At 38.0% G+C, this 24,995-nt stretch overlaps 1 protein-coding gene across 1 annotated transcript in view; it reads left to right on the top strand.

Annotated features, from left to right (window-relative positions):
• Positions 1-23,249, top strand: part of LOC106923249 (low density lipoprotein receptor adapter protein 1) — a 40,098-nt gene extending 16,849 nt beyond the window's left edge. Inside the window, exons 2-9 of the mRNA XM_014996190.2 lie at positions 5,134-5,276; positions 7,992-8,104; positions 16,214-16,328; positions 17,093-17,165; positions 17,330-17,416; positions 18,228-18,385; positions 19,231-19,265; positions 21,797-23,249. Of these exons, the coding sequence (XP_014851676.1) occupies positions 5,134-5,276; positions 7,992-8,104; positions 16,214-16,328; positions 17,093-17,165; positions 17,330-17,416; positions 18,228-18,385; positions 19,231-19,265; positions 21,797-21,902 (830 nt within the window). The 3' untranslated portion in view covers positions 21,903-23,249. The remainder of the gene's footprint in view (positions 1-5,133; positions 5,277-7,991; positions 8,105-16,213; positions 16,329-17,092; positions 17,166-17,329; positions 17,417-18,227; positions 18,386-19,230; positions 19,266-21,796) is intronic.
• The last annotated feature ends 1,746 nt before the right edge of the window (positions 23,250-24,995 follow it).

Genomic DNA, 24,995 nt, shown 5'->3' with positions numbered 1-24,995 from the left:
AAGTGAAAGCCTTCAATGGGAGTTATGGTGAAAATGAAATTATGCTGAATGAGACATACGTGTTCTCATTTATTTGAGGAGCTCCAGGGAATTTCTGATTGAATTATGTTGCTCCTTAAACCTTTTGATCGCTGTCACTGAAAGTAAAATTGCTTTCTGCATAGAAATGTAATGAATGATGAGTAAAAATGGATGTCAAGAAGAAAAAAACTGGATTTCTCTTTTGCCTTGTAGTTGTAATCGCATCGCTTGTTTGTGTTTTTACATTGTAGTGTCTGGGAAGTGAAAAGTATTTCACCCATTTCTCATGTACTTCTTTTTCTTTTCACTCAGAATTTTCAGTCATATATTTACCATCTTGAACTACTTGCAAGATGTCACAATATTGGCAAATTAAATTGTGTTCTGGGGCCATTTTTAAATTTTATGACAAATTAAAACTGGACCTTTTTCAATATTGACTGTTCACTCAAAAATAGCTTTTATAGGCACAAAAATCATTTTATGTCAATGGCTTGAAGAAAGTGTCTTGATTTTAGAAAGTAGGTCTCAAATTTTTTTTTATTTTTTATATTCAGATACTACAAAAATGACGATACCAATGGTTATTTTGTGGCATTGAACAAATTTCTATAAAATCAACAATGTAACTTACAGAAGATCGATGAATCCATGATGCAAATAAAGCTAGGATGATTTCAAACTGGGCTGTTATCATGAAAATAAGAGTGAAATATTTCAAACTAAATGTCCTCTACAAAAACCTGCATAAAGTGCTAGTCTGGTGCCACTGGTGTATAAACTTCTTATGCTGCCCCCCAAAAATTGGAGAGATGATAATTAATTACCACAACAAAAAAGGTTTGCTGTTGTTTGACTAAATGTTTTGGATTGTGGGACACCGCCTCAGCTTTCTGCGGTTTGTACTCTTCTCTTGAAGCCGAGCCAAGTTGTTCAGTCAGGCAGTTTGCAGGTTACACCTCCTAGTTACTGCTGGCCTCTCAGCAATGGAGCCCGGGGTTGCCTGGCAACATCATCTGTTTCTTTGACTTTATTTACACAGGTTGCATCATCCTAGGCATTTTCTGTGCAATATTTATTCAGTTTATTAAATTAGCACTAATTCAAAACAAATTGAATACCCGGGCAGTTTGAAGACCAATCGGTCCAAGTCGTATCAAGAAATTCATGGATTAAAAAAAAAAATATACAGCCTGCTCATCTAAAGAGCCAAAATTAATCGATAAATTCAAATGGAATCCTAATGTTAGTGTTTTTTTTTTTTGTTTTTTTTTTTAAATAAATTAATAAAAAGGTGGCTTGGGTGACTGTGTCAATTAGAGCAACGTCTCATTCTGACAAAGCTTGTGACAATTATCCCGTAAATGAAAACATGGTATGTATACATCTTACCTTTTAGAGACTTGGAGGGTCTTCAAAATGTTCAAGGAAAGGAAAAGGAAATTTTGATTTACTAAGCTTATTTCTGGTAATAATTTAGGAGCTCTTGTTTATCAAATATTCTAAAAAAAAAAAAATGGCATCCCAGAAATGATCAGGATGCTGAAGTCTTAAGAGACTTTGAATAAAGGACAAAGATTTCTGGAGTGGTTCTGCTTAGCTATTCTCTCAAAAAGGACATGAAAGCATAGGGTTTTCTTTCATACTTTGTTTGCAGTGAAAGTCGGAGGAAGCAAGGATCCAAAAGGTAATACAGGGGACAGATTTAAGTAAGCAGTGAAAAGAGTAAGAGCTTGAACAGAAACACTTTACTTGGCTGTTCCCTCAAGGCAAACTCGGGAAACCAGTTTCATCCACAAACCCCCAACGCGCCCCTCCCAGACGCCCGTGCCATCCCAGCCCGCCACCTTCCCTGAATGTGCGGCCTATTTTCCCCGTCAAGGTGACGTCCCAGATTCAAACTTCCAGCAGACGAGTAAACCGGCGAGGCAGAGATTGCATCAAGGAGGATGAAGAGAATGGGGGGTGTCACTGGGGTCCTCAAAGTCAGCTGACTTCTTCCTCACTAATACTGTAGAGTCGTGTTCATTTCTCCCATTAAGTACTGTCCTACTTAATGACTTGTGGGGAAATAGTGTTATTATTTTGACCCTAGAGCACCAACTCACTCAAACAAATTTCAAGCTCATCACTTGAGGACTCTGCTTGCCTGCGCAGATGCTTTTTTTTTTTTCTTTTCTCTTGCGTTATTCCTGTGTGTATTTGTCTGCGTGCTTCTGTTTGCGTTATTAATTAACCGGCAGCGTAGGTGTCGAGCCAAAGGAGAATTCACCCGGGTACAATTTTGACTTCTCAGAGCAAATTAAATTACGAGCGTGGCACTCAATGAAACAGCTGCATGTAGCTGAAGGCGTGCAGAGCACATGGCCCCTGATTATGGAGCAACAGTTCCCCAACGCTGCGCCGCACACGCCTCGGTTCATTCAGCGCGACGTCTTTTCACACACACAAGTGGATTTGTGACTTTTGCGTGATTGCGCTTGGGGTTTCCATGCGGTAAAATGTCATCAGTTTGCCCCGCTCTGTTGTTGCGCATTGATTTATGCAGTGTGTCATAACAATAGTTTTTTTGTTGTTTTTTTTGTTTTTGTTTTTGTGTGTGTGTATACACATAAAGACTTAGCTGCCATATGCTGGGTATTAAATTATTTCCAGGCTCCACTTTATTAAACGCAGAAATGTCATGAGTGCTCCACTAAGGCATCGACTCCTCCCTAATCTCTAAATTGAATCATCTTGATGAGCACAAGCTTCAACAGACTTGCACTCAGGTCAAGTCGACGCATGCTTTCCCTCTAACAGTTCAAATAGCACAAATGTATTTCTCCTTTAGGATTTTCTTCAACATGTAAAAATCCAATTAGCCACCCTTTCTTTTTTTCTGTCACTCTTATCACTCCCAGTCCCACTTGCACTGAATGTATTAAAAATTTAAGCGCTCTCCTTTGGGTGAGGGTAACGGGGAGGTGCTTGTGATATATTGGAAACCCTGCAGCATCAACATAAAGCTCTTAAATGATTCATGAGTGTTTCCTAGTGAAGATACAACATGAACTGTAGCACTTATGCCTATAGTGCTGTGATGTTTTGATAAAACTTGCAGTGCCGTAAATGTTTTGACCTGGGGTTGATGTTTGGATGTGACCAAAGGCCTGAAAGTTTTAATGGGAAAATTAAAGTTTGACTGTCTGAAATTGACTTTTTTTTCCTTGTAAGTCACAACACTTCCACAGATGGGAAGGCCTAGGGTTAAATGAGATTCCCATGGTATGATAACCCTTAGTTAAAAATAAGATTTCATTGATTTGTAATATTTGCACAGGAATTTAAAACAAAAACCCGCAACATGACCTAACTATTTTTATTTCGTATAGTTTAAATATTTATTTGGCAGAATATTATACACCTTCTTCACTTTTTTCATTGTAAGCTGCCAGTCAATTCAGATTTTATTCACTTTTTTCATTGTAAGCTGCTAGTCAATTTGTCGAGCTAATTTTTCGAGTAGCCAAGCTGCAGTTAGCTGCAAAACAAACAACTTATATAGATTTACTGGTGTGGTTTTAAAACAGCATTGCTTTAATAAAAAAGGTAAGTGGAGGTCATTTTAGTTTCTACATTATGGTTTTTATTAAATTCAGAGATATTTCTTAGGGGCCAAAATAGTTGAACTCTTATTTTTCTTAGAAACAAACGTAATCTTATTTAATGTTGCTAAAATCTGAATAAATATATTAATTCTCACAGCAAACTTTGGATTAAATTATGTTCTCATATTGTTCATAGAAAATGCACAAACCCTGTAAATTCAAGACGAGCAACTCGGGAACAAAAGCAATCCAAGGAATGGCCACCTTGTGCGCTTGTAGAGCATGGATTACTGTTTGCCTTCATCAACTGACATGTTCACTGGAAATTGCTTCCACACTTTTGTTTTTACAGCTGCTGTGTGTGTGTGACCTATTACCTACTGAGATGAGACAGTTTATCCCTTGTGGGTTAATTAGGTAACAAATAAAATTCACCCCAAGAGCTAAAACGGAACATGTACTACACTGAAAGTCATTGTTATCCTATCGCCCACTACAGCCAAATGATCTGTGGTGCTTTTGCCGTCCACTATGTTCCCAGAGCATTTGCATTTATTACCACCAAATGTGCCCCCTGCTTCTCAACCAGCCTCCGCAGTGTGATTGAAGAATGGTTAATAATTCAGTGAATTTGGAAGGAGCACAGCGAGGATTTTAGCCGCCTTCACAGCTGCATGGGGTCTGCCAGTGACAGATGGCTCAAACCACATGGAGAATTCGGTGCCAGCATCCTCCACTATAACGCTGGACACTGTGTCCAGCGTTATAGTGGTGAGGCCACTTTTCCCTCTTTTTTTGGGTGCTATGAAAATGAATTCATAGATATGGAAAGAAAACAAAAAGTTCTTAATTGAACTTTACAACGGCATGATACAACAGCATGTAACTGTTGTATTTTAAACGGTTACATGCTACATAGCTTGGTCCGTCTCCTGTCTGGAAGTGGTCTGTTGATTAACCGTGTTGTCATAATGCTATTCCATTGTCCAGGACTTTGATTAAAAAGACTAACTTTGTAAACAAGTAATAAATAGTTCCTAAACTTGTTTAAAATGCAACTGTACACACTTACTAGACCAATAATGGAAATTTGAGTGCTTTGTGAGGTGGTGGATAAATTGTTTCAATGCAAGGGATCGAAAGAGTCCCTTAAATTGAAAGGAATTGTTGAAAAATTGTCAAATATATTAGACAGGTACATCAATTATGCCTGTATAATTGAATAATTATTGATTAAATAACCAATAATTGATAGCATAATTATTGATTATTTATAAACTCCTTGAGAGTAGTTTGATTATCGTGTGCACTCGATAAATAAATTTCCACTGGACTTTTATGTGTTTTTAAAAAATGCAGTTTAATCCTTTGTATTATAAGATATGAATACACGTCTTTGACTGTAGATGGATGACAACATTTTGTTAATCATCTTTCATTATTTGGTTGCAATCAAAACCCTTACGAAGCTCTGCAAGAAGACTGATTTATTTCCGGGTGATCTGTCATTTTGTCCAATCAGAGTTGCCAGAAAACTGGACGGACACAAAGGAGACCCTGCTGGAGGGGATGGTGTTCAATGTTAAGTACCTTGGCATGACTCTGGTGGGACAACCTAAAGGAGAGGAAATGGCGTCAGCTGCTATTCGAAGAATTGTTGCAACGGTGAGTTTGAATTTGAAAGATAAAACTAACGACTGCACTGCTTTCTCTTTTAGACTCGGTTTTGTTTAGTTTTTTTTTTTTTTTTTTGTAACTCAAATTTCAATGAATTTTAAAGTAGGAATGTTTTGGAGCTGGGACTCTGGATTAAGCCATAGAACTGGGACACCAGTCAAATCAGGCAAAGCAGATTGTGGCTTTAGCAGTTTGATATCGCAGGAATTTACAAGAACCAAAGGCTCCTCTGTGTAACCTAATTTGAATATTAAGTCACACAAATGCAGTACTAACAGAGGTAGGGCAGTACATGAGGATTATAATGGACTTAAAAAAAATAAGGTAATGTTTACATTTAAAGTGCCGTTCATTGGGATGCTCAAGGGTAATTTATCACTGTAGTTTGATAAAGAGTTAAAAGGGAATAATATCACTGCATAATTTTATGCTATGGGCTTAACTCTATCATCTGTGGGGCAACAATACATGATAAGAAGCCGATGTAAAAGTTAAATAAAATGCAAAATGTCAGTGCATGGACATAATCACACTACTGCACCATGAAAGATTAGCTCACAGCCATGGTGGCTATGCCCACAGCACTGTCCAATCCTCTTTTCAGTGCTGAAGCTCATCAATGAGATTTAACTTGAACCACTGTTGATATAGGCTTGAGAAATTCTAACTCTTCAGTTGAATTCAAGATATAATTCGTAACAAATTCTGTGCCAGTGGTATTTTGTCCCTGTTTTAAGGCTACTTAGGTATTCATTTATCACGAGTATAAAATAATTCATAAGGATAATCTTTGTTGATGGATTCTATTCGTTTAAACAAGCCAAATAAAATACATGGATCCTGTCAATTGGAAACCATGCATCATTATATGCTGCCTTGTGTTGGTGTATTGCAGAAGAGTTATTTTGCTGGAAGTTTTAACATTCACAATATTTTATTTCCCATCTCAGGATTCATGAATGGAATGCTGTTTTTCTTAGGATTAATTTAAATAATTTTATTTGAGGTTACAGAAGACACAGATGGTCTTCTGGCCTTCAAGCCACATGATGTCCATGTCTACTGTATAGTACGCCCAGAAATGACATGCAAACAATGCCTAATATTGTGGAACCCTGCGTTTCTACTAATTGGCCTCAAATAAAGAATGGAAGGAACGTCGGATTCAACATTTCAGATTCTAATTTGGAACGAGTCAAAAATCTGACACATTGCCAACAGGAAACGGCTTTAGATTCCCATCCATGCTTTCCTTTACCAATTCAAAATGCTATCAGTTTTCAAAGAACTGCTTTCAAAATCGCTAGCACTCTACTGAATTTAAGCCCCTTCAAAACATCTAAAGGTTTCGGCCACCTGCATGTTTTATGCGAACAGGCATTTAAATTTTATTCATATTTCCACCTGCTAATTCCTTTATTACCATGCACACAACCCCGACAACAATATTCATTTCATATCACCTAGAATAAATTGCTCATATTTTGTCAAAGGTTTTATTTATTTATTTATTTATTTTCAGAACGAACAGCTCTGCTCAGGCAGTCTAATCACACCTCCTCTGCTTCTCAAGTAGAGCCTGCATCAAGCCTATTGGCAGGATTAAAATTTAGATGATTTTGCACCAAGACACACACACACACACAAAAAAAAAGTCTGGTTTTGTCTTTGTCCGTTCCCTTGGAAACCGGTCCACCTGAGCTGGAGAGCAGAAAACATTTGGGACATTTCCATTTGCTCCACGCTTCATTCAGACGTGATGAGACAAGGCAGCGGGACCAAACGTACAGAAAGAGTCTGAACTTGGCATATCTCAGGCTGACAGATTGGTTTTTGCCTGGTGGCATGACACTTGTAACGCGGCAGCAGAAATTGTCCATGTTTCTACATGAACGAGCTCCAGCAGCACAGTCAGCTAATGCAGCCCTTCCCTCGTTTTGATTACTTATATATATATATATGGAAGTTATAAAGGCTTAAACAGAAACTGCTCTTCATTGTATCATCTCAAGAGATTTTTGGTCCCTTTCAGCTTGCCATGACGCTATTAATTGTCCTTGAGGAGACCTAGTTTCTGCTTGAGTAAAGTTACCACTACACAAACCCCTCTTAAGGTTGATAGATGTGAAACCAGTTGATTAAAAATGTTATTTTACTATTTATTTCTTGTTTTATTAATTTATTTTTTTGCTTTCTCATAGCTGTTTTCCTCCTCAGTCCCTCCTGTGACTGTGCAGCTGTCATTGTTTAAGTGAGGCTCTAAACTGCTCTTGTTTGCGTTGTAATTGTGCGGTAAAGAGGTCGGTCACCGTCGGTCACCGTCTGTGTCAACAGGCGCTCTCGGAGTCTACAAGCTCAGCACTACCACTGATTTTGCTGAAAGCCCAGATGGTGCAGAGCAGCAGGGGGAGTCGGTGGCTGCCAGCCCGACCTGGAGAGCTCACTCTGGGCTTCACATTGCACCATTCCTCCCCCCATTCTGTCGCCTTTTATAAATTCCACTGCATGTTTCTGGGGCACAGCGAGTCGCTCGCCTTTGCTCAGAAGCAAATCGTCACAATTTGGTGTTTGTCGGGTGTTTATTCTCAAGTCCTGATCAATTTTGATTTCAGTCAGTCTGACAGAGTAGTTCTTTGTGTAGCCAAAGTCGGGGGGGTTTCCCATTCTGATCTTTGTGTGTTGTGTTCTCTCTCGCACCCACAGGCCAGAGCCAGTGCCAAGAAGTTTCGGAAAGTAACCCTGACAGTGTCTCCAAAGGGCATAATCATCACAGACACAGAGACTGCAGATCAAATAGAGAATGTCTCTATATACAGGTACATTTCAGTCACACAATAAACATGACAAAGCAGACGCTAACAAATATTTAAAGGGCCTTAGAAATGCGTTCTCACTTTAAGTGTTTTCACCATCTGTCATTTTTCAACTGCAGACTTTAATGTATGTTCCCCAGGTTTTATAGGGTCTTGGCAATACAAAATAAGTACACAACTGTGAAGTGGAAAGATAATTAAATGTAATATTTGAAATGTAACTTTTTGACTGAGACGGGAATCTCTATACGCTGCGTATCACACCTTTAATGGATCAATGTGGTATCAGCGTCATTAAGTGGGGCAGGGAAACCTTTGAAAATCAATGTTGAAATGAAGTAAGCTAAATACAAGGCAAATCTAAAAAGAAAAAATACTATCAGAGGCTGTGAAATATTTGAGGCCGGGGCAGAGATTTGCCTTCCAGTGGATATCAACCATATCATACAACCAAAGGTATGCTGGATTGATTTATGTGAAAGCATATTCACATTTAGTCAAATCCTATTGAAGATCTCTGACATTTTCCAGCCAAGCTGACTGAGTTTGAACTTTTTTTGCAAAGAACAATGGACACAAAATGCTGATCTCCAGATAACAAAACCTTGCAAACGTACTTGGAAAGACGAGGTAGATACATGCGCATGCCACAGTTTTTAGATTTTCACTCCTAAAAATGTAAAACTACGTATATTTTTCTTTTACTTCAGAGTTACTACTATTTTCTGATTATCTGCAATATAAAATGGAAGAAAATAAAAAAAACACTGACTTTGCGTTTGTAATATGTGTGTAAATTAGGGCTGAAACGATTCCTCGAATGATTCGAGTACCTCGATTACTAAAATTCCTCGAGTAAAATTTACCTGCCTCGAAGCTTCGTTAATTTATGTTTTATTAGTTAGCGCACCGTGTTCCGGCCGGGACTTCATTTGCGTTGCGCGGAGCTCTCACTTCCGCCTCTGAGTTGTTGACAAAAGCTAAGTCTCAGCGGCATAAAGTCCAATCTTCAAGATTGGCCCGTGGGGATTTTATTGATTGATGATAATGCCCGACTTTTTATCATTTTTGGGGAACCAATAAGCATCCTTAAAATGACTGGGGGAATGCCTGGAGTACGGCAGCATTTCTCCTCCGGGGCTGCTGGTTGAAAGCGAACGGCGGGAAGAGCGCTGAGGTGAGCGGATAGCCTGAACAGGGCGGGCGGCTGAGTAGCTGATGCTTACCGTGTAAATGTAGCTTTACCGACGAACCGCACAATAAATTTCATATCCCGGTCTGAAGAAACGGGTGGCGGAGCGCATCGTACATGGCTGGTAGATGAGTTTCTGAGTGTGACCAGTGAAGGTGTCGTAAATATCCCGTATTGCTTCCCCCCGTGTTCGTCCCCCGGTCTAACGGTTCATCAGTCCGCTGGTCTATTTCCTCCCCTCCACCCCATGTTCGTTCATTCGCCCTCTCCTCCCACTCCAGGCGGCATTTCCCGTATTTTCAAACCCAAAGCGTGACAGGTTAGGTGGCAAGGTGAGTTTAATTAATCTATTAAACTCACTGAAGATGAATACATAAACTAAAAGCTGGATTGTAGACATTTTTTATAAGCATATTTGTGAGCCTGCCTCTTTATTATTAAATTCAATATAATTTCAGATTTTTCTATAACTTTTCTTCTGGTTAACTTAGAAAGTGAGCTATTATTGTTACAGGTTAGTTTTCTAAACTACAAAAAAGCAACTGTTAGGGATGCTCAAATATGAAAAATTGGACTGATATTGATATCTGATAGTAACACCGGTATTATGCCAGATTTACCAATATTTCATTTTATAATTTTTTTTATCCGATTACTCGATTAATCGTAAGAATAATCGATAGATTACTCGATTACTAAAATATTCGTTTACAACAGCCCTAGTGTAAATGAAAAGTAGTTTAAGGGTTGAAGATTCTTCTGCAAGGCACTGCAGCAGCTTTTTGACTCATTACATAAAAGGTTCCCAAGGTTTGAATCAGTTCAAATTCAAGTTCAGTTTCTTCAAAATGTATTTAGAATAACATGACGTTGACCCAAGACCTGAACAAAGCAACATTTCAAAACAAGATTGACGCAAATATATATTTGGACTCTGAATTCTCACTGATTGGCGCTCTGCCTGGTTAGCCTGGCCTCGAGTCGTTCTCAGCTAAACCAGTTTGAGATGAAGACAGATAATGTGTGTGCATGTAAATGGATACAGTCAGTGTGTATATGCGTACCGCTCTAAATCCTTTTCAGATCGACCTTATCAGGTGTGCCTGAACCCTGTCCAGGTGGAATGGCTCGGCTCCTTATCTCCCTCTTTCTGATTTTCGTCTATATCATAATGGTTCTGAACGCAAGTAAACTGATGGCATATTGCTCAATTCGAACATGAGACATGGTCTTTGCCCACACTCTGAAACAAGGAAACAGGCCACACACAGTGCCTTGGCCTACAGAGGATGGATTTATCCTCATTTATGAGACCCCACCCCCATCGCCCTGAAAGCCCCCCTTACTCCTCCGCCTTGTATCTTTATTTTTTTGCACATAAACCGCTCGTGGGAAGACAGCCAGCGGAGGGTGAAAGGGGCGAGTGTAGAGATAAGAGAGGATCAAATCAAGACTGTTTACAGTGCATAGCAACTCGAAAAGGAAAGACTTGGATACACAAGCTGTGTGTGTGTGCGTGTGTGTGTGTGTGTGTGTGCGTGTGCGTGTGTGTGTGTGTGTTTGTTTAGTTTCTAGATAGCTCTGCTCTATTTGTACCTGTGAGTACACAACTTAAACATTTCGTATATTTGTATTTGTTGTGTTAATTTGATATTTTCTGTAATTTGAGTCGTTTCCCTTGGGGGGGAGCGGCTTAGCAGTAGACTAGAAAACAGACGTCAATGCGTTGTGCACTGCACTGGAAACAAGACCCCCACACCCAATACACCTCCATCCACTGCACACATCCCCACTTAGTGTCCCTTAAATACATTTGTTAAATGTTGCAGCCTTTGTATTTGTTCTTGACAGCATATACTGGTAGTTCACTTTGAGCCTCATTTCAAAGCTAATCTTTCTCTGATATTAACCTTTTATTTGTTGATTTGAAACACAGGAAATCTGTAGAGGACAAAGATCTCTTCATGTCACAGTGCATCTTTATCTTTAATGTGTTTCGGTGCCATCTTTTAAACGAGTTCTGTCGTTCCACATGCAGTCCGCTCGGTCCAAAAAATCTGATCTGCGCTCGTACGATCGCAGGGGAACGTCGGGAACCCCTGTGGATTGTAACAGAGGTAACCGGCTATTCAGTCGAGCATGTGATGGAACGTGCACGCAAACGTTTTAAAAATGAATAAATGTAAATTACAAGAAATAATAATTTATATTGTTGTTGTGTGAAGGGTTTAACATTGGGATGAAAATACTTTTTTTTTAATGTTTGAAGTTAAATGGGTGTAAAAGAAAAGACATATTTTGCTCTGCAGAATGGAAGCAGTGATGAATATTACTAGAGCTTGCAAAAATCTGATCTCCTTTTTTTCCCAAGTGGAGATTTGGGAGTTTGATCAATGCGGCAGTCTGCTGGGTCAGCTAAAGACTGCCTGGTTTGATTCTGAGTATTGACCACTTTGTGAGGCTTTTATTTACTGTGAGGAGCCTGAACTACATCCAGATATTGAAAGTTAATACAGTCCTCAGTGGTCCTGCTTCAAATAAAAACATCCTTCATTTAAAAGCCGACACTGATCCTCCCAGCGAGAGGAACATTGTGAGGGTGTTTGCAGCCTCCATCTGCTTGTGTGTTAATCATTCATATTCCCATGAGGGCGCTCAGTGACCAACCGGCATATCAATCAGTGAAACGGGCGGATCTCGGGGAAAAAAAGAAAAATGCAGCCCAGCTGAAATGCTGACTGACAGCCCACCTTTTAATGATGCACATTGCTCTGACTCACTGTCTGTCAGATATCTGCACTGGAGCTACAGGATATGACAGGGCTTAGGAACATTCTCAGAAACTATTATTATTATATATATATTTTTTGCTTTTGTGTCATAGACTGTTGTCTCTTTACAATTTTCTAAAAAAAAAAAAATGTTTCCACGTTGACTTGAAGCTAGAAGAGAAGTAGTTAATTTCTGCATTCGCAGCAGGTGTTTTGGGTGGATGTTTTTTGGCTTTGATGTCTGGTTTTCTATCGAGGCTTTGTTCTGTAAATATTTTAATATTTTCAATGATATTCACTTTCTGCCTCACACACCGGTGCTCTACAATGAGAAAAGATCAAAGGCTTGTGGTCCAGAGGGGCCTGTCGGAGATATGATGCAGACTGACGGCTCGGGCTATGTTGTTCAGACCCAGTGTGATGCTGTCAGTTATTTTATTTCTTTTTAGATTTTTTCAAGTTGAAGGACACTGATGCTTTTTGTGTTCTCAGAACAGTGCCAGTTATTTATTATTTTTATGAAAAGATCCTAAATGTATATTTATTTAAGCTGTTTTTGATGACTGATTTGTCTGCCGGATGGGATTAGACGTTCCGGTAAGGATTAATATTTTGCACATTCACAAGTTATTAAACTTATGATGCTTGCAACACACAATGAAATCTGTAACACCTTCTAAGCTTTCATACCACTGGCCTAATAATAACGTTATTTAAATCCAAGGTACATAATGCAGAAAATGATGAGATGGTTCACTCATCTCAGCATGCCGGCTGCTTGACGTCGCCGTCTGATGGGCAGTCTCGCCTGTTCTGCGAATCTAACAACTTGTTTGACAACTTGTGACCTTTGAGTGACTGTGCTTACAGCTTTCAACTCGTATCCAAGATGCTCAAGTTTTTATTCAGTATGAAAAGATAAAATTATGTGTCTGTCTTGCATTTCAGGGGCATAAAAATATGCATGTTTAAGCAAATATTGTTTACATTCTAAATTGGCCTTGATGGTCAGATACTTAAGAGAAGTTTGAGTGACTAAGCTTGGACAAAACTATAAAATATACTGATTTTGAATTAAAAACCGTTTTGGAAAAGTGCATTTGAACAGGCTGCATTTCTTTTGCCATGCATCCCACTGCTGCAAATGGAACAGCATAATGTTGGACAAAATCACCATTTTTTTTTTCCTTCATGCTTACATCCAAGTAAAATACTATTTTAGATGCACCAACATGCGTGGTAAGATAAGAAGCCACCCCACAGCAGCTTAAGAAATCAAGGCACATGAACAGTAAATATGTTTTGTCGCCTGCACTCCGGTACAAGTGCTTCCCTTCAAAACTGTTGTGTTTTTAAAAGGAAAAAATCTGCAACAACCACTCAAACACTTTTTGATCTGAGCTCAGAGCAGTTAGCCTGACAGGCATGTATGTGCGCTGTTTACAGTGTCAACCTGTTCAAGCCTGTTGATAATATCCACAGAGGAACAGAAAAAGCCTGCCAACTCCACCAAAACAGGCATAAGGTTTGTGTTTATATTATAATAGAAGTGTAAAAAAAAAAAGCGCTTTCTGTGCCGTTGTAAGTTACTTTTCTAAACCATGAGTAAATTAGAACATATTTTTGTGTTTGAACATCATTCTGGCAAAGCGGCATATTAAAAAAAAAAAGTAACCCACTTCCTATTTCTACCACCTTCTATTACTACTATTAGTTTTTACGTTTATATAAAAAACTAAAGATTGCAATAAAAAAGAGCTTAATTTTATTGTAGACACATCTTTAAGGTATACAGCACTCCCTTATTGCATGCCAATTAGTTGAACATACAGTAGATTTGGTTTTTGTTTGTATATTCTTGAACTAGCAATAAAATTAAGCAACATGATTTATTGCGGTCTGATACTATTTGCCTGGTTTGACACAAGACTTGAGCTTCTGTCATCTTACTCACAAATGTGAAAATGTATAAACAAATGGAAGCAAATTTTTAATGGTTTCAAACAGGCAGTGGCAAGATATAAAAAATATATACATTTTGTAAATGAGTATGACATGGTTTGGGTAATTATATGCTAAAATAGGTCAAAAAATATTCTTAAAAGAACTTAAGTCATGAAACGCCAAGATCAAATGAGTAGCAGCTATGAAATATACTCAGCGTATTTATTTTCTGAGAGCTTGAAAGCTAAAACATCATACCATAAATAATATTACTGATAGTTTACGAGTACTCATATTGGATACAGTATTCTTAATAATTTGATTGTTAATCATTTTTAGCAAGTAATTTCTTCCAAACACTAAATTTTAATCAACATGTACATTTTTGTCTTCTTTCAGTAGTAAGGCTGGATTATTACATCATTCTGTTTAAACTGTTCATTGAACAATAAACTTATAATAAAATGTTGCACATGTTGCCTTGTCTGCCCCACGGCTGCATTCCCTGATTGGGTGAACCAAAAAAAAAAAAAAACTCCTAACCTAATAGCAATTGAACAGAACACAGGTTAATGTTTAACTATTATAATAGTTACATTTCTGTTGAGCAGTCGCAGCAGTTGCTGCTATCATGCTTATTTTTCAGCCTTAAATAGGTCAAACCTCTCAGTATTTTCTCTATGCATTTTTTACGCAATTACAGCCCAAATATAAGTTAGAGCGTGGGGAGAGCCGTGTGTCCTGGGCATTGCAATGTGGGTCATGCAGCAGTGTTGCAAGCCGGCAAACAAAATAAGAGGGAGTGATGCGAGCACTGCTGATTTCATGCTCGTTAGTTGATCTTAAAATTACTTTTTTTTTTCTGCCCTCCCTCTCCTCTTTGAAGTTTGGCTGCAAATAAGTGTCAGCCATCCAGATATCCATCTTGCATACGATTTACAAGTTACTGTAATGACAGCAGATCAGACAGTCATCCAGTGTCAGCCGTCAACAGTGATGCTCTTAAAGACCCTGCTCGCTGACTCGGTTGACGTAAGATTAGACATTTGGTTTCCAGATCAGATTTTGAGAGAGAAGAAAGAACACCTCCTTGTCCTTGTGCTGCTTTCAAGAAAAGGCTGCTTGGTGACAAAAGTTAAAGGAGCACCGCTGGCTGTGGCTCATTTTCGCAGCTGTTTAAAGGAGCAACCATGAAGCATGCTGCATGTCCTGATACCCTTGCATAGAAACATATGGTGACTCAAGATCAATACTGCTTCTGATTAAAGCAGTATTTAATCAAAACTGATTAAAGCAGTTTTTAATCAGAACCTTCTGAACCCAGAACCTTCTTGCTGCAAGGCAACAGCTCTACCAACTGTGCCACTGTGCAGCCCCGAGGTTAAAATAGCTGAATGAAATTTATTTTAATTCCTTTCCAATAATTCGTGACAATCAACTTAAATATAAAGACTCTCCTAGAGTCTTTATATTTACAGGTTAACATATTTGTTTTTTTTCCAGTGTGGAGTCGGTGACACCAGAAACCATTTTTGTTTGGCACTGAAATTTCGGGATAGTTGAACCAAAGTTTCTGTTCTTCATTTGAGAAACTTATTTTGTGGTTAATACGATTAATAATAGGTTGGACTATATTGTTTGTCATGCTAAGTTTTTAATACATTAATTTTCTCACACTACAACCTCATTCTATGTTTACTATTTTATTTTTTTTATTCAATAATCTGTGTTCAAAAAGCATGTAATAAACACTTTTATGTGGCATCTGACGGAGGAACTGCTGTTATTATCCAACCCAGTAGAAATGGGTATTCAGTAGCTAGGATAGAAATGTAACTTGCATAAAAAAATATCTGTATAATTAAAACTAATTTAAACTGCAATTTATTGGTGGGAACAAATTTCAAATAAAAAAAGGCAAATAAAAATGTGATTTTCAGTAACTTCACTTTTGCACAGTTAGTTATTCAGTTGGCTGACATTACTCATAAAATAATTTTAAAAGCACATGTGCATTGCTGTTGTTGGTTAACATTGAAGATTTCCGTTTGCATAGAAACGCCTTTTTATTAGGGATCAGTTTGTTCATTCTTGTCTTAATCTGTGATTAATTTACATATTTGGGCTAATTATCTCTTAAAAACAGAACATTTAAAGATTACGTCACACATTTTTCAAATTTCATTTTCCTGTCCTGTCTTCCAGAATCTCGTACTGCACCGCAGACAAAACTCAGGACAAGGTCTTCGCTTATGTTTCCCAAAGCCAGTTCAACGAGACTCTCGAGTGTCATGCATTCCTCTGCCAAAAAAGAAAAGTTGTAAGTGTGCAAAATCTTCCAAACACCTGTATATACCAAGAGTCATGTAGATGGTTTTAACCAGCAGGCTACTGGATTTTAATCTTAGTCTGGAAATTTTGTTTTTGATGAAGATGAAGACCCTCAAGAATGAAGGAACAGGACTCTGGTTGTTGTGTGGTGCCATCTTGTGGCAGTCCTTTTAATGGCATTTTAAATTTTGATGAGTTTTTCTAGTCAATATTGACTCATTTATTCAAAACATCTGTTATGTTAAAAAAAAATTCTTTGCAGTACAAATGTCACTTTTATAGATGGTTTTATTTAGTTATTGCATTTTTATGCTCTACTACCCAGCCTCCTACAAACCCAAACTGTGACCTCTTTCAAATTTTATCAAGTTAGAAATATGCTGCCTAATACATCTATGGAACATCTTCTATGCCTCCTCACCACTCTGCCACTCTGCCTTTCATTTGGCTGATAACTCCAGACTTTGGTGCCAGCTCCTTCCAAATCATTTGCAAAGCCTCTGCTGCCAAATTATCTTCCAACTGGACAGTCCCATCTGGTTGTCAAATGTATTTATAGTAGCATCTGTTACAGAAACATATCACAACTTCATATACTCCGATTTTTGTCCTAGGGCTTCTCTTATATCCTTTAAATCCACAACAAATGCATCTGTTTCTTTTCAATAGACAAGTATTGTTTTCTACTGATGTGAAAGAGAAGGAACACCTGCCGTTTTTCATTGCTTTCCTGCCTTTCTCTCTCTCCTCCAGGCTCAGGCTGTGACCTTAACAGTAGCTCAGGCATTTAAAGTAGCATTAGATCTTTGGGAAATTGCTCAGGAAGGTAAGTCCGTGTCAATGTAAGTACGTCCTAATTGTTATGCTTAGACATTATTTAAATAAAAAGGAAAAAAAAACATGCTTGGTCTTTGGGACATTTCAAATAAAATTATGATGAAACTGTAGCTTTCCATTTTAGGATTCTGAGAATAACCTTTCTGTGCGCAGACAAAAACAAGAAGGCAAGGAGCTGCTGCTCCTGCGCAGCCAATGATGGACAGATGGTAACGACAGAGATGCAGTGTGTTCCGGCAGGTGAGATTTTTTTTTTTTTTTGCTATATATCCCCTTACATGTGTTCCTGTGCAACAAACTGGGCTCTGCAGTAACAGTCAGAGATGAGATACTATCAGCGAGACACGGCAGTAGGTTTAGGAGATTACTGTTGCAAGGACGCATTTCTTCTTATCAATTAAGAAACTTTTTATTGGAACTTTAGCTTGGGTAAGCTAGTTCCTTGGATAACAAGTAACCAGTTTGCACAGAGATCTTCCTACTCTATTGCTATTTGAGCCGAAGGCGGCAGTAGTAAAAAAAAAAAAAAAAGATCCAGACATTTTCACATATTGGAAGATTTCTTGCTTCTTTGCAGTGAGTTATGCTTCCTTCACTGACCTTTACAGGTTATTATGTGGCTACCATAATGAGGCCTGTGAATATGTACTCGCCGACCTACACAAATTTAACTGCCACTCCTCACATTCGGAAAAACAAATCACCCTAATTATGAATAACCATAACTCTTAAAGGCTAGCAGCAGTTTCTAAATTTGTACTGGCCTTGACATTTATAGGTCAAAATGTTCTTGGCTCCTCAGAGGGTCAAAAAATCCTTGCCACTTAATTGTTCATTTTTTTTTTTTTTTTTTTCTTTAGCTCAAGCCTGAATGTTAAAATTTATGTGACGATGTGAAACATTAACAACAAAAACCGAAGAAATCAGTACGGGAGTAAATGTTTTTACAGCACCGATTCAAAGTCTGACTTCTCTTCAGTTTTGCCTGGATGTTTTCTGTCCCATTTATTCCCTCGTCTGATTCCAACTGTCCTCTCTGGATCTCCGTCAGCCTCCCATTCGCACCTGCAGTCCCCGTCACATTCACTGGTGCATAAGCCCACCGCGATGGAGGAGAAGCACCGGAGGCCCTTCTTCTCTGCTTCTCTTAGCTCGCCGTCGCCTCGCAGTAACCCCACCCGGAGACGTCCGATTAAACATGACTCGTGGGTATGTAACCAGCTTAACTCCACTAAAAGGGAAGCAACAAGCGATGCCTGAAACTTTTTTGTTTTTGTTTTCACTGACAGAACACAAAGGAACATGTTTTACTGTCATGATTTAGATCCCAAAGACTAAAGTAGTTACTTATCCAAAATGTTTGTTTACATGTCTAACAATTTGAATAGGATTTTCCAGTCTGCATAGCATAATCATACCCTGTGAAGCAAATGTAGGTTTGGGCTTGGAGTTGGTATTTAGATGTCATCTTTATTGTGTTCAAGTTTCCGACTTGAGAAAACTGCTGATTGTTTTTATCTGAGCCAAAATTTTAATTATCCTAAGCACAGCTGTATATTTTACTGTAGGGAACGTGTGCTGGAAATCAGTAAAAGTGGAGATTAAAGCAAAGTAAACTGCAATCTTGGCCTTAGGATGTAAAGTTGATTTAATTTATTCATTCAGTTGCAAATGTTTAACACTAGATGTCGCTGTGCTTATTAAAATATCTGTGCTTCCTCTTGGAACATTTTTACATAGTATGGATAAAAGTTGGTTTATTATTTATGCTGCTTTTGTATGTTTACCCTTCTTCCATATCCGCCCCATATTGTATTTTCAGATTGATGTGTGCAAATTTTGATTTGGGTGCAGAAATGGTGCCTAAAGATACAAAGCTAAAGGAAAGACCAATTCTGGAGTTTGATTTCTGCAGCCTTTGCTTACAAATAAGTAGATGTGTCTTTTGAACAACAAATGGTCTGAGGAAAAAGCTGACTTAGTGGAGATGCTGGATTATGACTTGCAGGACTTTAATGTCTGTATTGATCTACTTTGTTGTTGTGCCTCAACAGGATGTGGAGGACGGATTCGATGATGTTTTCTCGAGGTAACGTTTCCTTGTACGACTACAGATTTTGCAGTTGTTAAATCTGTTCATTTTTAGGATTAACAAGATATTTAGACATTCCAACAAAAAGTCCAACACCTAAATCTGTCATTTATGAGAAAGCATCAAAGGACACTGAAGAGTTACAGCAAAAAAAACAAAAAACAAAAAAACCTCAAGATGGATCAAGCATCTCTTCTGAAAGACTAAAAACCTGAATCACATTGAGATGTCAACTTATATCTGTTTAATGTTGCATACACTGATTAGATAAAATTGATGAGTTTGCCTTTAAGATGCATAGAGAGGTTTAATAAGCATAATTAAGTAATATGAACATTTCTTTTAAAGCCAAGATGACACAACGATATCAATATGGAACAAACGACACTGGGAAAATGTTTTCATATGAAGTAATTTTTGATTAATCTAATTTAGGTTGGTAAAATTTGGATCTCATCACCTGTTAAACTTGCTGGTGCTCACCACAGGTTATAGAGTCTGAACATATAATTTTACTATGACAGTGGTAAAATATTATTAATTGCATGTTTCCCAACGTCTTGTAGTTTCCAGCTTCTGCTGCATCTGATGATGCTCAAAAGTAATTTTAATGAACAGTGTCCACGCAGGTCGAGAATCAGTCCTGTGTAAAACACCTCTTGGCATAATATTCTGAAAGTCACTCAGGTGGAGCGTCTGTGCTTACGGCTGAGGCAAGCGGATCGCACAATTAATGACTTCGGATTCTGCGCTTGTAGGTTTAATTAAACAATTCAGTTTGGGTTTGGGAGCTTTTAAATGAATGTTGACCTCATATAGCTGCTGGCTCAGCAGAGACTTGTGTCTATAATTAAAACTTATTGAAATGTTATGAGTTAACTTTTAAATACAGTAATTTGTGCTTCGTCTGAGTTTTGAATGTATTCCAGGGCGGAATAAAAGCAACACATGTGCATGTTTACTGAGTATTATCTTTTCTTCCTCTTTATGAAATCACTTTTGATCACCTGAGTGATCAGTTACCTCTGGCTCAGACTGCTGTGATTTGTTTTGTCTCCATTTTTGGCATGCAGCAATATGGAGGTAGAAGAAGCAGACACTGGTAAGGGATGATGTATAGATACTTTGAGTGTATATTGACTATAATGTCTTTGTAATTATTCTCTCTGTGCATCAGTGAGCACAATGTGTAACAAAAATGATCCTTACACCTCCTGGGTTAGCCAGGAAAAATCTGAAAAATGATGGAAGTATTTTCAAGGTTTGGCTAAGAATGGAAAGAAGAAAAAAAAGTAAAAAGACAATAAATAAAAAATATAAACACATAGTATGTAAATTATGGTCATATAAAGATATAACTTGAAATGAAACAAATGTCATTGAGAAAAAAAAATAAGAAAATAAAAATAGGAAGATTAATTAAGCAAAAAATAAAACTTCTATTTATATTCAGTTGAAAAAGGAGTTGGAAGGCGTCATTGCTTATGAAGTCCTACTTCCAATTGACTCATCCAGTATGTGAATTGTGTATTGCAGTCTACAATGTAGATTCCAATTATGCCCAACGTTATAAATATTTACATGTCTAATCAGTCGAGTTCTGCTAATGACCTGATTATTTGACTCAGGTGTGTTTATGCAAAGAGACATCTAAAAGTTGCAGGATGCCAGAACTCGGGGACTGGAGTTTAAGGCTCCTGGTCTAAAGTAAAATATAAGATTTTTTGTTTTGTTTTTAGACATGGATGTATTTAAAATAGCTTAATAAAATTACAGTTTTAGAAAACATTGTTAATTACCATGTTGGGTAAATTGGACTTTTAAAAGAGAGATTCATTAAAATCTCAAATAATTACTAAATCAAATGATGCATTTAATGGCATGCATCATCAAACCCCCCAAAATTGTTTTGTAATTAATGTTACTTTTCAGCAAGAGAAATGTCCTCATCAGCGTTATTTGTTGGCCTTCTAAAAAAAGAGAATACTATGAGAGTAAATTTAAAAGCTGAAAGAAAAGAGGAAATGTTTTTCAACCGGGAGTTGTAGTTTTGATTCCAGCTTCCTCCTATCGCATGTTGATGTGCCCCTGAGCAAGGCACTTGGTCCCAAGTGGCCTACCGTTCTGCATGTTGGTGCGTAAACGTGTGAGTTTGAGTGGGAACGGGTGAATGTGTGTGTGTAGTGAAAAGCATCGTGAGTGGTCATTACAGATGGAAAAGAAGTATTTAAGTTCAGTCAGTTTAAAACTTTCCCATCATGACGACTGACAACGTAGGAGAAATGTAATGTTTTCTGCCTGTCTGTCAGAGAAGCCTCTCACGTCGAACTCTGCCCATTTACTGTCATTTCAATCATTCAAATGGGCGCCTTATGTACGGCCTCAACCGCATTTCATCTTCCCACTGCTCTCAGATTGTTATCCTTTGAGAATCCTCTGATCTTCTTTTTCTGAATTAAAGTTTCACGTTTCCGACCTCTTACAGCAACGTTTTGTCTTCTTTCTTTTCCCCGTCTTCTCTCTGACAGACTGGCCGAGCCCCACCCCGAACCCGTCTCTGACAATGCAGCTCTGAGTCCCTGGGAGGTTTCCGCAGAGAATCTGCTGCCGTTTGGCAACAATTATTTTCAATAGCACCAGCTGGCAATAGCTGCCCGTCATAGAAACTTAACAGAAAGCACACACTGGTGCCCAAGACAGACAGAAAACAAACAACGTATTCTACACAGTCCCAGTCGGGGACAGCAGTGATATTTTTGTGCAGAGGAGCCAAAATAAGCTGACATTATAAAAGGATCTCCATCTTGCAGCCTGCTTGCTATAAGCAGTACATCATGACTTACACTGAGATTCTTACAAACTACCTACTGAAATATGACTCACTCAGTGAACAGTGCAGAAATCTATGTCAAGAAAGAACAAAATATCTACACAGTGAAATTCTGATCACAGTAAAAGCTGCCTAAAAAGTCTATTTATCACAATCCAGAAATGTGTTTTTACTGACTTGCTTGTGGGAATGGGAAAGCCCTTTAATCTTTTTTTTTGGCTGCCAACTTCTCTGAAAGGAATCCAATGTTTGAATCATCAGATGCTGGCCTAATACTGAATAAATTACACTGTACAAGTGCTGCCTAGATCATGTTTGTTTCTCACTGTGCCAGATTCAAACCAGCCATTGTTACTGTTCTGACTATATCAACAAATTGCATCAAGTATTAAATGGAAGTTTAAGTATATGGCAAATCATGCAGGAAGCTGGAAGCAAGTCAAACACTTAGGCAACTATGTGGCGAAGACAACTTGGGACTTTTCTTGCAGAGCCAAACAACAGTCCAAAAAGTGAAAATATTTGGTTGAGTGGACAAAAAAAAAGGTACTGTTGATGTCGGAGGAGAATTGGCAGACTGATTTGAGGCAATAGAAAGGGGAGCAGTAGCTCAATTGTTACAACCAAAGTGTGTGGAATACAATCTCTGAATCCGCAACATGGCAAACATTAGAGCAGGACACAAGATGGAAAACCAGGAGTTCACTCCTGCTTCAGCAAACGCTCACCAAAACGAGATGACGGGCTGATGTTCAGATGGTAGGGTCACAATTTGGTGTGACATCATGAAGCATGATTCTGTCTTGCCTTGTTTTTGGCTTTTGGTCGTGGCATAATGGTATAGTGGGTTATGCTTTTGCCACACTTTTGACTCTTTAGGACCTAATGAGTTTTAGTTTAAAAGTTCCAGCATTGTTGATAACCATGACTTTATGACTATCCATCCTTTAGTGGTTACTGTAAGCAGGAACATGCAGTTACAAAACATAAAAATGCCCATCAAGTTGGTGTATTCCGATTGCCTCCATTGTCACCAGATCATGAAGTTGGGGGATAGAAAATGTACATTATGGACAGTCATTAGATAAAATTTCCCAGTAATAAAAACAACTGGGACTGTGCTAGAATACACTCTTTAAACAAAAAGGAAAGGGAAATGTGTCTCTTTAATTATTATGATCTTCAAAATAAAGGTTTTTACTACCTGCGATGTTGGTTCAGCACGTAAAGAGCTTTGGAAAGAGACATTGTCGCGTTTGGCTCCATCTGTCTGGAACATTTTGCAGCAGAATCTGTAACTGTCAAGTTTGACTTCTTTGTTGTGCTCTAAACATCATTCAAGTGGTTTTTAAAAAACTCCAAAAACCTGTACATGTTTTTAAAATGTTCTCTCAGGAACATTGCTTTTAAACTTACTGCACCTGGGTCAGCTGATTAAGTCTTATGTTGCTTTAATCTGCCTGTTTTTTTTTTAAAGTCATTTACAAATTAGTATTCTATAACATTTGAACATTTTTTTTCAACTAATTTATTTTATCACTCTATTTTATAACAGCTTAACTGGGACTGTTTTGAAAATGAAACCTCATCTCTCAATGGGACTCACTTGTATAAAAAAAAATGAATAAATAAATTCTCTACACAAACAAGCTTATTTGTCTTATTAACTTATATTTATAGCTTAAATTATAAATATGTTATACTGACTGAAATTCCCAACTATTTGTCAGTATTTATAAATGATGTGCACAAGAGGCACACGCATAGTTTCAAGCATAATTAATTTTTAATACTTTTAATATATTTAACATATATAATTAATGGATTGTGGCTTGAATCAGGCTTATTAAAGCATTAAAGCAATCTACTTGCATTTATTTATATATTTTTTTTACTTTTTTATGATGTCTTATTTCACCAACTCATCATTAAATCCAGCTGCGGCTCCTCTCTGGCAGGAACAGGTTGACATTACAGCAACATTACTTTCAGCTGTTTCACTGGTGTGTGTGTTTTTTAATCGCCCACATTTATCATCATCTCATTTATTCAGCCGTCACTGTACATAAAGATGGTGTCAGTGTTAAAGAAAAGTGATGATGCTGGAGTATAACTGTAATTCCACCTCCTATGTCTTTGAGTAAAGGTACCCATTTCCTAATGTATTTTTCATTGTGGTGAGCATATTGTATTACTGTAAATGGTGTAGAATCAGGGCTTTATGCAAGTCTTGTTTTTTTTTTTTAAAGCTATTTCTCATTCCGGAGATGTATATGTGTGGTTTGTACAGACTTTAATGTGTGATACCTTTACAGCTGCAGGAAACGGCTTTTACTCAGTCACATGCACGTCACTAGTCACAGGTTAAACTCATGTATGCCTTTTCAAACCTTCTTCTGTAACTCTAGAAAACACGGTTCGTCCTCGTGAGTGGAAACGATCTGCCCGAAATCTCATTACAGATTTAGACTGAGCACTTTATTTTTCTTCGTTTCTTAGAGGACGCTCATTGTAAGAAGGGTATTATTTTGTCCCCCGAGTGTGACTGAAGAGGTCTCCTCTCTCTGTATTCATGGCACCCTGGCTGAGAATAAATGTGACGCAGGGGTGGGGGGGGGGGGGGGGTTCTTGTGTTGTTGTCATGACACCCGCTGCAGAATAATTGGATGGCTTATCAGGTTACGCCATGGAGCTTAATTGCATTGTTATATTCCTGACTGACAGAAATACGAGCTTGACTGCCTCTCGAAAGAAAACTGCGTATTTATACCGAGGATGGCATCCTGAGCGTCGGTAAATGATTTTTCAACCGTGAAGTTCAAGGACACGCAATGTCAAAATGTACAATTTTATGTATTTATTTCTTGCTCAAACACCTGCCAGCGTTTACTGCATTT

The sequence above is a fragment of the Poecilia mexicana genome, unplaced genomic scaffold, assembly GCF_051168715.1.
Source record: "Poecilia mexicana isolate PSO_F unplaced genomic scaffold, ASM5116871v1 scaffold_21, whole genome shotgun sequence".
In the NCBI taxonomy this organism is placed as follows: domain Eukaryota; kingdom Metazoa; phylum Chordata; class Actinopteri; order Cyprinodontiformes; family Poeciliidae; genus Poecilia; species Poecilia mexicana.
This window is presented reverse-complemented; position numbering and strand designations above follow the sequence as displayed.